This window comes from Erythranthe guttata, chromosome 2 (assembly GCF_056151865.1).
Source record: "Erythranthe guttata isolate IM_541 chromosome 2, IM_541, whole genome shotgun sequence".
NCBI lineage: Eukaryota > Viridiplantae > Streptophyta > Magnoliopsida > Lamiales > Phrymaceae > Erythranthe > Erythranthe guttata.
The window spans coordinates 15,243,651-15,259,388 of NC_142534.1; the positions used below are offsets into that span (position 1 = coordinate 15,243,651).

At 35.1% G+C, this 15,738-nt stretch overlaps 3 protein-coding genes and 1 long non-coding RNA gene across 6 annotated transcripts; 3 read left to right on the forward strand and 1 right to left on the reverse strand.

Annotated features, from left to right (window-relative positions):
* Positions 1-1,556: 1,556 nt before the first annotated feature.
* On the reverse strand, positions 1,557-5,656 carry LOC148772441 (uncharacterized). Its single transcript, XM_088812595.1, has 2 exons — positions 2,439-5,656; positions 1,557-2,224 (listed from the first exon to the last, which is right to left on the reverse strand). The coding sequence occupies exon 1, from the start codon at positions 5,541-5,543 to the stop codon at positions 4,050-4,052; it is 1,494 nt and encodes a 497-aa protein (XP_088668721.1). The 5' UTR covers positions 5,544-5,656; the 3' UTR covers positions 1,557-2,224; positions 2,439-4,049.
* A 1,106-nt stretch (positions 5,657-6,762) lies between these two features.
* On the forward strand, positions 6,763-8,545 carry LOC148772442 (uncharacterized). 2 transcript variants are annotated; one of them, XR_016029468.1, is made up of 3 exons: positions 6,763-8,006; positions 8,098-8,216; positions 8,342-8,545. It is a non-coding gene; the product is annotated as an uncharacterized LOC148772442 (long non-coding RNA). The 2 variants fall into 2 exon arrangements; XR_016029467.1 differs by having other exon boundaries at positions 6,797-8,006; positions 8,345-8,545.
* Positions 8,546-9,816: 1,271 nt separating this feature from the next.
* Positions 9,817-11,471, forward strand: LOC105969551 (cytosolic sulfotransferase 15). Of its 2 annotated transcripts, none has more exons than XM_012994320.2 (2): positions 9,817-10,080; positions 10,238-11,471. In XM_012994320.2, exon 2 carries the CDS (start codon positions 10,317-10,319, stop codon positions 11,289-11,291), a length of 975 nt encoding a protein of 324 aa, XP_012849774.2. In that variant the 5' UTR covers positions 9,817-10,080; positions 10,238-10,316; the 3' UTR covers positions 11,292-11,471. The 2 variants fall into 2 exon arrangements, with proteins under 2 accessions (XP_012849774.2, XP_012849775.2); XM_012994321.2 differs by having other exon boundaries at positions 9,817-10,076.
* A 2,392-nt stretch (positions 11,472-13,863) lies between these two features.
* Positions 13,864-14,493, forward strand: LOC105969469 (protein VACUOLELESS GAMETOPHYTES). Its single transcript, XM_012994221.2, has one exon. The coding sequence runs from the start codon at positions 13,864-13,866 to the stop codon at positions 14,491-14,493; it is 630 nt and encodes a 209-aa protein (XP_012849675.2).
* Positions 14,494-15,738: the final 1,245 nt, after the last annotated feature.

Below are 15,738 nucleotides of genomic sequence, written 5' to 3' on the forward strand. Positions count from 1 at the left end.
AACATTCGAGCGCCACATATTTTGAAGCAAGATGATCATAATATGTGTTATTTGGCTTGTATATATCAAATTGTGGTGCATCAGAAAGTGTATTTCTTACACAAAACGAGTACAAACTAGAGCACATTCCACGGAATCTAGATGATTATGTTGAATTTGATACCATATATAAGAGTGGAGGTGTAAAAAGATTTATACTTGAGGTCGTAAGTGTAATTATCCAAACAAGAGGGGGTTTTTCGTAATTTGACCATACATTAAGGGAGTGGTTGTAATTTACCCTATATATAATTACACATACTCATGTGTATGTATGCTTAATGGGTAGTTATTTGACATAATCTATAGTTAACAACCACCCGATGTATATAGCCGGTTGTAAACTCCCCGAATTTTGACTTATGTAACAAATATATAAAATATTATCAAATGATTTTAGTGTCTTTATCCAAATTGTAACTGGTTTCTTACTCGAAGCACCTTTGCGATCGTGCCAAATTGAATTTGGTGTCAATATAATATATAATCAGCCCTCCATTATTTCATCTTTGAAGTAACGTGATAATCATTTACACGCACGATCATCAAATAATTATTATCATATATAAGTCTTAAATCAACGACTATTTAAATTTAATAGTCTCCTTTAATTAGTATAACAATCCATGCATGTATACACGATATTCATCTCTAGAGAGAGAAAGAGAAGAGAGGAGAGAGAGAGTCGAAAATGAGGCACAAGGGCAAGCAACACTTCAGCCACGAGCACATGCTAATCCCCATCGAACTCGACGAGGGCGAAGAGTTCAAATGCAAAGCATGCGAAATGCCGATCGACGACCCCTTCTACGGGTGCCCGCCATGCAAATACTTTCTGTTAGAATTTATTTCGTGCAGATATAAATTATTTGTGTCAGATTCAGTTTTTCGTTACTGTTGCGTGAAGAGTTGCAACAGTTCGTGAAACAGTTTGTAAAAACAGAAATAAACGAGACACAAATTTAATGTGGTTCGGATACAACTGTACCCTACATCCACGGGGACCTGCAAATAAAATTTACTAATTTTTAGTTTTACGAATACAATAATAGGACTTAATCAAAATACAAAGACTCCCTCTTTGTTGACGCCGTTCTTGTATACTACGCTGAATTATAAATCTTCAATTTGCAGCACGTCCCTTGCTCCGCACGGTTGAACTCCCTTCAACGCTGAATCCCTCAGTCGGCGGATCGATCTCCTCCCGAGATCTATTTAAGCCCCTCTCCCGAAGAACCGATCTTCTTTTTATATAGAAGAAGCAAACTTGTGATACTCCTTGAATCTTGGTGTCTTCACCACAAAGCCTTGAAGCCGATATATTTTCTATGAAAATCACGTATCACGATGGAACAATAAAAACGAGAGCCAAGAATATTTTATGTGAAAACTTCTCTCGATGAAAAAGACGTTCCGGGCGCAGCAAATAAAAAGAGCAGAAAAATATGATTTTTCTCTCCAACGAAAGGCGTAGAGTATGAGGCGCCGTTGTGCTGTATTTATACGTCTATGGGAGATAAGAATCCTACAAGGAAAATAGAGTCCATTAGGGTTAGGAAACTCTTAATTACGTAGGAAACAATATTTTCAATACAAGGAAACTCTTTAGAAGAATAATTCCTATTATAAATCAATTAATGACAAATTAAAGGAATTAAAAGCTACAAGGACTCTTCCCTTCTTTAGATCACGGTATATGAAAACTTGTGGCACAAGTTTTATTAATTCTCGTATAATTAGAATCCATGGGATTCTAACAATCTCCCCCTTTGTCGTTTATTGATTATAATTATTTTGTCCCGCTGAGTAAAAAAAAAACCTGAAAATAAAACAATCAGATCATTAGACCGAAGCAAATAAAACGAAAGATCATCATCAACTCTTTTCAACAACAAGAGTGGCATCAACTGCTGCAACAGTAAGTGCCACAGTTTCAGCAACTGTTCCCACAGTAGTGGCTTCGGCAGGTGGTTCACAACGGAGTCAGCTCCCCCTGCATGTGTATCTCCCTCTGTGAATGATCCTTAGGTAGCTCCTCTTGTAATGTCATTCATTCTTCCCCTTTGCTTACTCGGCTTGATAGACTTGGAAGGCGGTGGATGACAACGTGGTAAATTATCCACGTGATAAGAGACTCAGCAAATAACGTCGGCATTAGCTCCTCCTTTTATATTCTTGTGAAGCTCTGGAGAAATCAAACAAGGAAACCAATTAATGACAATTACCACAATAACATGTAAAAAGATGGAATTCCTTCTAGACACGTTCAGGTGATTAATATGGAGAGATAATTTATTTCTTCTCAAATTATCTAATGAGATAACTAAGGAAAATATGTTCCTCATATTAATACACATCTCCATAGAATTCCACTTGGTGTTGTAGACTTAGAATCCCACCGAGATTCTAACACTCTCCCCCTTTGGCATTGATTGGTCAGAACATTTACTCCCCCTAAATATATGTTATATGCATGAACAAGGGTCAGCAAATTCAATAATAACGTCTGCAAATATAAACTGTTGCAACAGTTTATCAAACAGTTCAGAGAAAGTTAGTGGTTTGAACTCAACAAATAAAGAACAACAGAAAATACGCAGTAGCAGAATCAACTTCCCTTTACAATGTCAACAGTTGTCTGAACTCCCCCTGCATTCATGCACTGTTCCAGCAACTGTCTGATGCACTGTCGCAACAGTTGTCGGAACTCTCCCTGTGTTCATGCCATCGTTAAATATACTTTTCTCCCCCTTTCTGGGCAATCACCATGCATAGATAAATCAACATGGACTAATGATCTCGATGTGACGAGCAACCTGTTCAAACACTTAACAAAGAGATCAAACGTAGAGAGAATGTTGAAAGTAAGTAAGAAGAGTCACCAAACATAACGAGCACATAAAATCACAACCTCATAAACTCAATACCACATGATAATTGCAATGCGAAAATCAAAGGATAGTGATATCAAATCCAACATTAAATAGCAAAGACTACAGACTTTGCCAAACTTCATAAGAAACGTGGAAATGTGAGGAGTAAGCCCAATCGATCCGGTTGCAACAAAAAATCAAATTTAACCGGCACATAAACAAAAATCCCGTCTCTTTTTTTTTTTTTTTTTTTTTTTTTTTTTTTTTTTTTTTTTTTTTAAATGCCTAATGCAAGACAAGAAGTAAACATGAAAAATAAACATGAGTGAAGAGACATATGTGAATAGGATACTGCATGGACAAACAAAACATATAGGATTTATCTTCACATTTACGACAAACGCAATCCCCAAAAATCCAACTGCCAATGCAACCAATAAACTTAATAATCCCAAGTCAAGCACAAAGATGCTCTTATTAGGTAGCGTACACACACGTCTAATGGTAGCTTTTTCCCATGAAAAACAGAGCAATTAAAAGGAACGAGATTATGCTGGTCGTGCAATGTGTAGTCCCCTGGGCTTTCTAATTGAGCTTTGTAGTAAGTGTTCGGTCAAGTGGTTTACTGGCTCGACTCAACTAGGCTTCGAACTATTCACTGACCATATATATATAATTTATATTGGCCGTGCAATGTGTAGTCCCCTGGGCTTTCTAATTGAGCCTTGTAGCGAGCTTTCGGCCACGTGATTTACTGGCTCGACTCAAAAAGGCTTCGAACTATTCACTGACCAAATGGTTGTAGATATATATATATATTAGTAACAGCAGTTCAAGAGTAGCTTTCACTCATTAAAAGAGGCAGCTTTTCCCTATAAAAACATCCAACCATGACAAGACTATTCAGAGAAATAAATAAGTTGGAGCCTTTTAAGTAATCATTTTGGGAATTGGTGAAGTTCTACCCCACAGAATTTAGAAATACACGAAGTATCAAATTCACATTTGTCTCAATCATATGCAGTATGCTTAATGCAGGTCCTATATGAGATGCAAAAACATATGAAGTGTCCTACCTCTAAAAGTTGCAAGTCTGGACACACAGACTGTTGCAACAGTTCATGCAACTGCATCAGATTAAACAACATAAATTCCCAGCGATTTTCGCAAGGAATCAAATTTCTGTGCATCAAGGGTTTTTGCAAAAGCATCAGTTAATTCATTCTCCGTTGCACCATAATCAATTGAGACAACCCCCTTTTCGACCAAGCCCCTTATGAAAAGATGACAAATATCAGTAAGCTTAGTTCTCGAATGCTGAATTGGATTCATAAACTTATTTTTCGCATACAAATTATCACAATTCAGATTACCAAGTTTTTTATTCCCCAAACTAGCTTTGTCACCAGAACTGTTGGAACAGTTAGTACTATCATCACATGAGTTTAAAGAAGTAATGGCAGATAAACAATTAAGATCAGACTTCTTTACCCAGATTTTTTGTTGAGTTTTATTCACTAAATCAACCTTTATCTTGGGTTTTTGAGACGACACAAAAGTATGATCAATTTTAGCGGAAAGTGGTGAGCGGGCCATTATTCTTTTAACTAATTTCAAGTACTTAAAACACCTAGGTCGTATATGACCAGGAGCATGACAAAAATGACAGGTAGGGACAAAACGTTTTCTTTGAGATGACTGAGTTGATGCAACTGTCGCAACAGTTTGTGAAACAGTGGATTGTTTAACAAAATTGATTTTTCTTTTTGGATCTTCTTTCTGTTTCAATGCATCATTAGATAGCTGATTACGCCCTATACCTATACGACAGTAGTTCGGCTGATTTTTGTTCAAAATTTCATTCAAAGTTACTCTACCAGTATTAAACTTAGAAATAACATCTTGGGTTTGAACAAATTTAGCCTGCAAGCTATCTATTTCTCTACTAGAGGAAATAACATTTTGTTCAAGAGTAGAAATTCTTACCTTCAATACTTTGTTTTCCTCAATTAGAACAAGCTTCTCTTTTTCTAAGAATTTATTCGACTCGCATACCTGAAGCAATTTTTCGTACATCATTTCGTAGGACTTCTTTAATTCTTCCAAGGTTGTCTCGTCATCATCACTGTTGTTTTCTGAATCCTCATCATCACCTGCAAGAATAAAGGAAGTTAAATCGTTGTCGTCTATTGAAGGCAAATTATCATACCTGAGTTTTGTTGGAACTGTCTGTCCAACTGTTGCGACAGTTTCAGCGACAGTCTCTTTGCACTTGCTCATCTGAGTAGTTCCTTCGTAGGTCTCTTGTAGAACATCCCATGCCTCCTTTGCTGATTTGCACATCGATATCAGTTTGAATTGGTCGTCATCAATACAACTCAAGATAGCATTGATTGCCTTGGAATTATAATTTGCTATTCGTACTTCTTCATCACTCCACTTCTCTTTTGGCGTTTGAATGATCTCGTGTGACTCATTCATTGAGGTAGGAGGTGTCCAACCAATTAGAATCGCGCGCCAGGCCCATTCATCGATAGATTTGATGAACATCTTCATCCTTATTTTCCAATCAGAGTAGTTCAATTCACCCAAGAGAGGTGGTAGGAATGCGCCTTCACGATGATTATTCATGTCTGCACAAAAAAAATAAAAAATAATTAAATCCCAAAATCTCACTAAGTGTATCTAGTGACAGGCTCTTGATGCCAATTGTTAGAATTTATATCTGCACGAAATAAATTCTAACACTTTCTCCACGCAATTATTTGCTACGACGCACCTCGGTCCACCGTGCACCCATCTCACCCAGCTCATCCATTGGCCCTCACGCCAATGCCGACCTATCCCAGCCGTTCGTTTACATGCAACGCGTGTGGATCCGACGGTAATAAGGGCTTCAGTCTGAGTTGCGCGCACTGCGAGTTCGATCTCCACCTCCATTGTGCCGAATTGCCCGGAACTTTTTTCTACGAGCGTGAACATGCCCATGATCTCAAGCTTGTTTTCGAACCGTCTTTGTGTAGGGATAAAACGACGAATGATCGGAATATTCCGTGCTATATATGTAATGAAGATCAGATTTCGTGGTTGTATTATTGTGAGGAGTGCAAGTATGTTGTGCATATGAAATGCTTGTACTCGAAATATCACTACTAGAAAAATAGCTTTTCGTGACACTCAAATGACGGCTTAATATGACAGCTTAAAAAATCCGTCTCAATATCTATTATTTTGTGACGCCTTAAATTAAAAGTATGCCGTTTAATTTTGATATTTATATTTTCAGGTTTTTTAATTCCCAAAAATATACTTTTAAGACGCTTTTGAACAAAATGTCATAACATACGTCTTTTATTGAGACAGACGTTATAAACCGTCATAACACGCTTTTAGCAAGGGTCACAACAAGTTAAAAAAATTAGCGTCCAATTCTCGCAAAATTGATTCATTTAAGTTTTTGCCTTCAAAAAAGGGATTTCCGCATAACCCTTATTCCTTTTTCCCTTCCCACCGCCCTACTTCTCTCTCAATTGATTTGCCATTTTTATTCACTTCATATCTTCTTCCTTTCCCTCCTTACTTTGCTGCCATGTATTTAGTTCCCGTCCCCTTCACATATCCTTCCCCTTTTCCATGTCGCGCTGATGTAGATTTTCATTTTAGTGCGGTTGTTTTTTTAGCCCCTTTTACACAGCTCCATATATATTTCAATCGGGCAATGAGTTATCATTTACACAATAATTAACTCATATATGTTGCGATCCAGCCCCCATATTGGATTATTGGTGATGACCATTTGGTAAAACGGATCGAGGTATATTTTTTACTGAAACACCCTTTTTAATACTGTTTTTCCATATTTTTGTAGCTATACTTTTAATAAATTTACCACGCAATGGCTTATATTTTTCAATGTTTAATTTAAAAATGTGTTCAGGATATTTATTTTTATTAATTTCGTATTATTATTAGATTAAGTTAGTAAAATATACTTTTTTTTTTTTAAATTGAAATTGTGTTTTACTTTTTCTTCTTTTGTTTAACAGGGTATGTATGGCATTTTAAAATTAGATTTTACACATGTCTGTGTGGAGTTTGCTAATCGATTATTTTTGTTGATGGAAGATTCACATTGGAAGTTGTGTTAGTACTATGTCGTTGCATGTTCTAGGTAAATTTAATTTAGGGTGAAATTTGATTTCATTGAATTTGAACATTTAATTCAATTTTATCATTATTTTCCAATGTTCTTGTTCCTCCGGCCATATCGCCTTTGTTGTTCTTCGACATAATAGAATCTTATTCTGCCAAATTAGTACAAGGTTATTAATTATGTATTTTGATTATATTCTGAAGTGCAAAGAGTCACTAACAACATATCGAGCGAATGAGATGTTCAAAAGGTTCTCTGTGCACGTTTATTATGAGTCAATAGTTGGCTCGTTGGCCATTTTCTTGTTCAATGTACTGCTGTGCAAATCATATTATGCTTCGATTATACTTTGTAACTATGTCTGGTATCATTTTTACTGTGTCTGGTATCACGCAGCTAAGTGTTGATGATGTAATGAAGTCTAAAGGTGGCAAGAAAAGTGTAGTAGTACTTGCTTACTCTGCGAAGCTTCCCGAGGATATAGCATTGAGAAATTTGGATGTGTGCGTATTTAGGTGTAAGTCTTAATACCCTAGTTATTGACAACTTTTGGTTTTGCAAATCTCACTATAAGTTACTTATTTAGGTACTCTAGGAATAAATGATCTTCTCTTCCTATCACCTTATGGGTATATTATTTTGTAGTTTTAGTGATTGTTATTTTTTTTTGCTGTAATTATTTCCAAAACTTGTGTATTTCTATCTCATGAGAATATTATAACTTTGTCATATTCTACATTTATACAGGGGCAGTGACATAGCAAAGGTAAAGAGTTAATTTTGTTAAGTTTTCATTCTATATGATGTTAGTATATTTCATATATAGTTATTGATTACAAGCGTTCTCCTTTTTTGTGTATTTAGACGATAAGTGGTAAAAACAAAGAAAAAAGAGAAACAATGTCTGTCATTTTACAGATAAAAAGGAGTTTCGCTCAGAGGTATGTAATTGTTTTTCGTTGTAAGCTTATCCACTAAAATATGTTTGTTTACTCTATTATTTTGGTAATTTAAATAATTTACATATAATAGGTATACATTCAATTGTATCAGAAAGAATAACTGGAAACGTGTGGAAACGTGCAGTAAAGAGTCTATTGAAAGATGTATTTCCAAAAATTTGCAGAAACGTTTGCTACCCTTATCTCAAGGTCTGTCCACTAAGTGTAATTCTAATATTGGTATTGACCAATAATTTATCTTGATTTGTATTGATGACTTTCATTAGGTTGCAAATTGTTACTGAGATTTTCTTCATACTTGTATCTACGAATAGCAGGTCAGCAAAGGAATTACATTTGCACAGGTGAAAGGGCATCATTGAGTAGAATAAACGAGCAAGTTAGCAAGAACACTAGAACATTTTTATGTATTCCATTTGGGGTGACGAGGATGTCGAAACTTATGCCCACAGAGTTGTACAATCCTTGTTGTAAAATACATTTGTTCTCCTTTTTGTCTTATTTTGGTGGTGAATAGTAGTTGAAATATTTAAGTATGCGACTTTCAGAAAAAACTTTTTAATTATTGTGTTTGACATATAATGCATTTGGGTTGAATTGCTTTAGATAAGATGTTTGTTTGTAATTTTCACCAAGCTTTGTTGTGGCATTAAAAGGGGTAACAATAATTTGGCTAATAACATAAAAATAATAATGCTTTTGTGACGGCCCAATTAATCAGGATAATACATTTTATGACGCTTCGGAATGTCATAAATTCAATCAAATAAAGTAGGTGGAGATCATTATATGACACAAAAACGCGTCACAAGAGAGGCATTTCAAGACGTTTATGGGCGTCAAATTACCGTGGCTTTTGGGACGACACCTAAGCCGTCATAATAACATATTACCACGGCCACCTACGTGACGCTTTAACGCGGTGTCACAATAGCTCTAGCGTCACAACAGCCTCTTTTGGTGACACATTGCAGCGTCACAAAAAATAGTTTTTCTAGTAGTGTATGACGGTAAAAAAGATACGAACGGGTCCGATGTCGCTTCTGTCGAAGCGGGACCCACTCATGGGGATGATGAGAATGTTATTAATGAGATTGATCATTGAGCTAACGCTAATTGAGGATTATAAATAAGATGATTAAGGGGTGTGTGTGTGTGTATATATATATATATATATGTGTGCAATATTTAATTTGTAATATGACTTCAATTATATTACAAGTTATTTACTATTGAAATTTTTAGGGGTTTTGTTAATTTGTTACAAAAATGATGTTAAAATTGCTTTCAAATAAAAAAAGTTCAACGACAACAAAAAAAAAAAAAAAAAAAAAAATCAGAAAAAAAATAAATAAATTCGGTAGTACAAGCCCAATTGGTCGCATCGATCGAGCTAATCGGGTTCAATCAAATATATAAATATTCTTTAATCTTTAAAACTAAAGGGAATCATCATTTATTACATAGAGGTAGGGGTGGAAATCGGAATGAAACTTCCGATTTCTGCCGATTCCGACCCGAATATTTCCAATTTTGGAGCAATCTTTTGTAGCCCGATTTCTGAAATTTCCGATTTCCGAAATTGCCGAAAAAATTCGGATCGGATTCAGAATTTGATATAGAATATTCGGAATTTCGAATTCCGATCCGAAATGAATTCCGAATAATTCCGTTATTATATTTACATATATATATTATGTATAGGGATTTTCATATTAAAACCAAAATTGCTGCTGTGGGCTTCAACTAATTGTTTTAAAGACTTTTATGGCCCATAAAATAGTGGCCCATTTATAATTACACTAACAACCCCTATCTTCTAATTTCTTCTTTCTTCACTGCGTCGCTGTGAGCTTATCTTATCCCTCTTCAGTGGATAGAATTTTTTTGGTTTTATCTCTTTTTTTTAATAGAAAAATTCAGATTAAATCGGAATCGAATCTCATTTTCAGATTCCGAAATTTTCGGAACATAGATTGTTGTTCCGAATAAAATAATCAGAAATATTCCAAAAGGCTCATTTTCCGATCGGAGAGGATTCAACATGAAGTAGGTATGATCTAAATTCTAATTAATATCAACCACATTGGCAAAATTATGTAGTAGTGCCAAACATATCTTTCTTTAAAGCTGTATATATTTATGAATATATATAATGCCTAACCTTTTCTTCTTCTTTTTTTTTTATTTATATATATTTAATGTTGCAGATTAATAATGAACCCATGCTATAAAAGAACAGACGAGGGTGAGTTGTAATATTCGCTGAAAATTAATTAAAATATATAGATGGATAAAAAACAAGAGAAAAACGAGGATGACGAGTTTTCGGAGTCGTTTCTTCAAACACTTGAGCAACAAACAAACTGGGACGGAAGTCCGATGGTGAAATACCGAGGCTTTTGGTATGTGAAAAGATTTATCCGACAGGAACTTTCGTCTCATAAGCACTTCAAAGCAAGAGATTCCGACATAATATTGTCGACCCTTCCTAAATCAGGAACCACCTGGCTAAAAGCCCTGGCTTACGCAATAGTCAACCGCGACACTATCTATCGCGACATTGGTCAAAACCCTCTACTCACATGCAATCCCCACACACTTGTGCCCTTCCTATTCATGTTTGAAGAAAACAACCCTCATGAATTCGATCAACCCACCGATCCAAGAATCTTTGCAACCCACACGCCTTTCGAAGCCCTAGCTGATTCGATACGCGAGTCCGCATGCAAAATCATCTACGTGTGTAGAAACCCTTTGGATCAGTTCGTCTCGATCCGCCATTTCTTGATCGACAACAAGCTTGAGAAAGACCACGCGGGCCCGCTTGGACTAGATGAGAGTTTCGATATGTTTTGCGAGGGAACTCATCCGGTCGGGCCCTTTTGGGACCATATGACTGGCTACTGGAATGCCCAATTGGAGAATCCCCGTAAAGTGTTGTTTCTAAAGTACGAGGATATGAAAGAGGATATTGTTTTCAATGTGAAGAAGATTGCCGATTTTCTTGGTTGTCCGTTTTCGTCGGAGGAAGAAGAACGGGGCATGGTTGAAGAGATCTCGGAGATGTGCAGCTTTCAGAGTTTGAAGAATGTGGACAAGAATGGATATTCCTTCAAGGGTATATTTAAGAATAGTACATTCTTTAGGAAGGGAAAAGTTGGAGACTGGAGCAATTATTTGACTCCCGCCATGGCTGAACGCATGAAGAAGCTCGTCGAGATCAAGTTCCAGGGGTCTCCTGGTTTAACATTCAAGATCTGATTAATAAAAACAAGACAGCTGTTAATTCGTGTAATAATATGATATGTATGTGTGTTGTTTGTGCTTTGATTTATGCTCTCATTCTTATTATGTGAACTTTAATAAGTGTGCTTGTATTAGTTGGTATTGGTGTTTATGTTGCTTTCTTTGGTTATTGAATAAAATGATTATTGGTATCAAGTTTTTAGAGTATCCAAATGTAGTGTGATTTAGAGCTCGCTTGGTTACGTATCGGATTAATTTTGGTTTAGGTGTGATTGGATTAATTAATTCATTAATTAGATGTCTGATTTCTTAGATTAAATATTGTATAATTAGTTGATAACTTGTGGTATGATACGTGATTTGTCTATAAACCGTCTTATATAACAAAAGTGAGACGTATTTTCTACAGATTAAATTGTTTTTTCCTTCTTTAATTAGTCACACCCTATTGAAACTAATCTCAACTAATTTTAAGAGAAAGCAAAATATATTTACAAATATTCAAAAACATATTATGAGCCAAAAAAAGCTCGTAATCCTTTTTCAATTTTTTTTTTTTTTTGGCAAATACCATCTTAATTAGTTGGTCTATATATCTCTCAAGGTCAACGACGTTTAATATAAGTATAACAAAATCCAAAATTCAAATAACATTTAGGGTAAATTACAGCTACACCCTTGAGGTATGCTAAAATAACTTTAAGGTCTCTGTAGTATCGGTAATTATAATCGTCTCTCTGATACATTGTTAGAAACCCTGACGGAATAATGCGTTGGATAAGTTATTTCGTTATGGTTCTAACGGATTATTAGTCGTTTCAGGCAGTGGTGTAGACAACATAGAGTTAGGGGGTGACATGACTCTCCAAACATTTCTTAAGTCTTTATTATTTTATATAAGATTTATAAATTTACGTCTATGGTAGCATTAACAGCCTCCCGGGAAACAAATCTGGTGCATATCGGTCCCCGAGACATGAAATCTTGACTCCAGTAATTGTTTCAAGGGTGTGGCTATAGTTACCAATACCACAAAAACCTTAAAGTTATTTTAGCATACCTTAGGGATGTAGGTGTAATTTACAGATAACATTTAATAAAATTGTAATTTTAATATAATATCTTTCCAAAACAAAATATGCCTAGACATGTCAACATTGATTTTGGGCAGTTGGTCAAGTTGTTATTATACATAACTGGGTCAAATTGGCATCATAAATTCGGTCAGAAGGGCAGCATTGATCAGATTACAGATCAATGATCTTATTAAAAAACTGATATGCTAAATCCCACACCAATTTTACCAAATCATACATACATTTGAAATTTTTTCTCTCTCGAAAATCTCATTTTTTCCTTCCCCACTTTTCTTCTTTTTCCCTAATTTTTTCACAAAATCACACACTAAAAACGTCCATATCATTCCAAGTTCGAATTTGAGAAAAATCTTCATGTGTTCAAACTAAAATAAAGTTGGAATTTGAGAAAAAAATTCGAATTAATATGAATTTAAATATTAAAAAAGCATAAAGAAATTGAAAAGTATTAAATAAACCTAAACTCAATTTTTATGATTATTCACGTGAAAGATTAACAAATTTTGAGTGACTTGGAAAAAAATATTATAGAAAAAAGTTAGAGAGAGATTTTTTTTTTAATTTATGTGTGTGATTTAGTAAATTTTAGTGTAGGATTTAGCATGCCCCATTAAAAAAATCATTTATACCCACCAGAGAAACTGCTATACATGTTTGATTAGGTTTTAGTCTTCTAATTTTTTTTATTATTTCTTCTTTAATTTGTTACGCCAAACTGAAGTAAAACCGAATATATAATCATTAATTCATTTTTCATCCACACACAAACAAAAGTACAAATATTGGTCACAGCTTATAATACATGAACTTTAAAGATCTATCTGATGTATATTTCACCGAGTGTAGCATGAATCAGAATTAATTATCGAGTTATCTAATCACCATACCCCCTTAATCATAAGCAATACTAATATAGGGTAAATTACAATCACCCCCTGAGATATGGTCAAATTACAAAAAAAAAAACCTCTTGTTTAGGTAATTACAACCACCCCTCAACTATAAATCTTTTTACACGTCCACTCTTGCGGTTTCAAATTTCGTGGAATTTTCGACATTATATGGATTACTATCACTTTTGTACCCGTTTTATCCTATTCGAACTCCACATTTTAAAGCAAGATGATCATAATATGTGTTTTTAAGCTTGTATATATCAGATTATGGTGCATCAGAAACTGTATTTTTACACAAAACGAGTACAAACTAGAGCACATTTCACGAAATCTAGATGATTATGTTGAATTTGACGCCATAAGGATGGAGATGTAAGAAAAAATTATAGCCGAGGGTAGATGTAATTATCCAAACAAGAGGGGTTTTTTCGTAAATTGATTATACCTCAGGGGTGGTTGTAATTTACCCTACTAATATAATAACCCCATTCCACCCACCTAAAACACCCATATACATTTGCTGATTAATACCATCAACCATTAAAACTCAACTAATCAGAGAGAGAGAGAGAGAGAGAGAGAGAGAGAGCAATAATGAAGCACGAAGGCAAGTACCATTTCAGCCACGAGCACATAATGATACCCATCGAACTAGACGAAGACGAAGAAGTCAAATGCAACGCCTGCGAACAGCTCCTCACGGAGCCGTTCATCGGGTGCCCGCCTTGCCAATTCTTCCTCCACGAGAACTGCTTTCATGTTCCTCGGTCAATGGACCACCCATCGCACCCCTCTCATCCATTAACCCTCGATCCAACGCCTCCACATTCGTACACTTGCAATGCGTGTGGGACCCACGGTAAAGCCTTCGTCTTCGGATGTGGGGCCCACTGCGAGTTTCGTCTCCACTTGCGCTGCGCGATCTTGCCTGAGACTTTTTCGTACGGAGACGAGCACCCGCATGGTCTCGAGCTAGTTTTCGAACCACCTTCGTTCAAGAATATCGGAACAAGCGACGATAGTCAACTAGTTAAGATTCCGTGTTACATATGTAACGAAAATCAGGTTTCGTGGTTGTACTATTGTGAAGCGTGCGAATATGTCGCCCATCTCAAATGCTTGTTGTCGAAATACGAAGAGATGGAATCGTATGTTGTTTCTGATTATTCGTCCGATCAAGAAGATGACGATTATGATGACATCATTCAAAACCTTCGGATTTGATGGGGTGATGCATGTGACATATAATCAACCATATCTATATATGTCCGATTTGATGTTTTAACTTCAATTTTTTAGCATCAAAGTGAAATTCACTTATTTTTTATTTGTATTAAGCCTTGGAACTATTTTTTGTAGTAAAAGTAAAACCTGCTAAAAAAATTGTTCCGATTTTTCCATTTTTTTCTGGAAGGGTATTATTTAGAGTAAACTGCAAATACTACCCCTGTGTTATCTTGAAATAGCGAAAACCCCCCTGTGATAAATAAACTAGCAAAAACCCCCCTGTGAAATTTAGTCAAAGGCAAAATCCCCCCTAGCTGATTTTTTAGACTTGAAATGACAAAATTGTCCCTCAAAATGTATTTATATATATACATATTTTATGTATATTTATTATTTTTAATATGTTTGTTTAGAAATTAAAAAAAAATAGTAAACAACTAAATTGATTATTTTTTAAATAAAATAATTAAAATATTTATAAAATATAAGAATTTATTAATTGCAAGACTCCAGGGGTATTTGTGTCTTTTTATATCAAGTCAACCCTCAAATAGTTCCATAGGGGGGTTTTTGCTATTTAAATAATTTCACGGGGGAGGTTTTTGCTAGTTTATTTATCACAGGGGGGTTTTTGCTATTTCGAGATTACACAGGGGTAGTTTTTGCAGTTTACTCTATTATTTATTATACAATAAATATTAGATTTTGATTTACCATCCGATTTTAATTTCTGAAAATTCCAATATTTTTTTTTCGGAAATTACACTTACAAACTATAATACTGATGATATTATGATGTTTTTTTTTTATATTGTAGGCCGATGACTAAAAATGAAAATTCATGAATTCCGCTGATTCCGGTCCGAAATTTTAAAATTTTGGAACAAGTTTCTCATTCCAAATTTCCGATCAAGCTTCGTTGGGTTCGGTTCGATCTGTTTACCGACCGAATGAACACCCCAAGGTAAATTTTATACCCGAAAAAAATAGAATATCCATCTTTCGTTGTTTTGGATCCAAATATTTCCATATTTGAGCCTAGAGACAAAAACTGTAGTTTCCCCGCCATATCACAACTAAAAACCCCTATAACTGTATTTCCATCCTTTTTACTTTCTTCATAATATATCCGATAGATGCGCATGCTAACCAACTCCAGGTGATCAGAGAGAGAGATATATAGATATGTCTATATCTATATCGGATATAGAGAAATATATAGATATAAATATCCGATATATG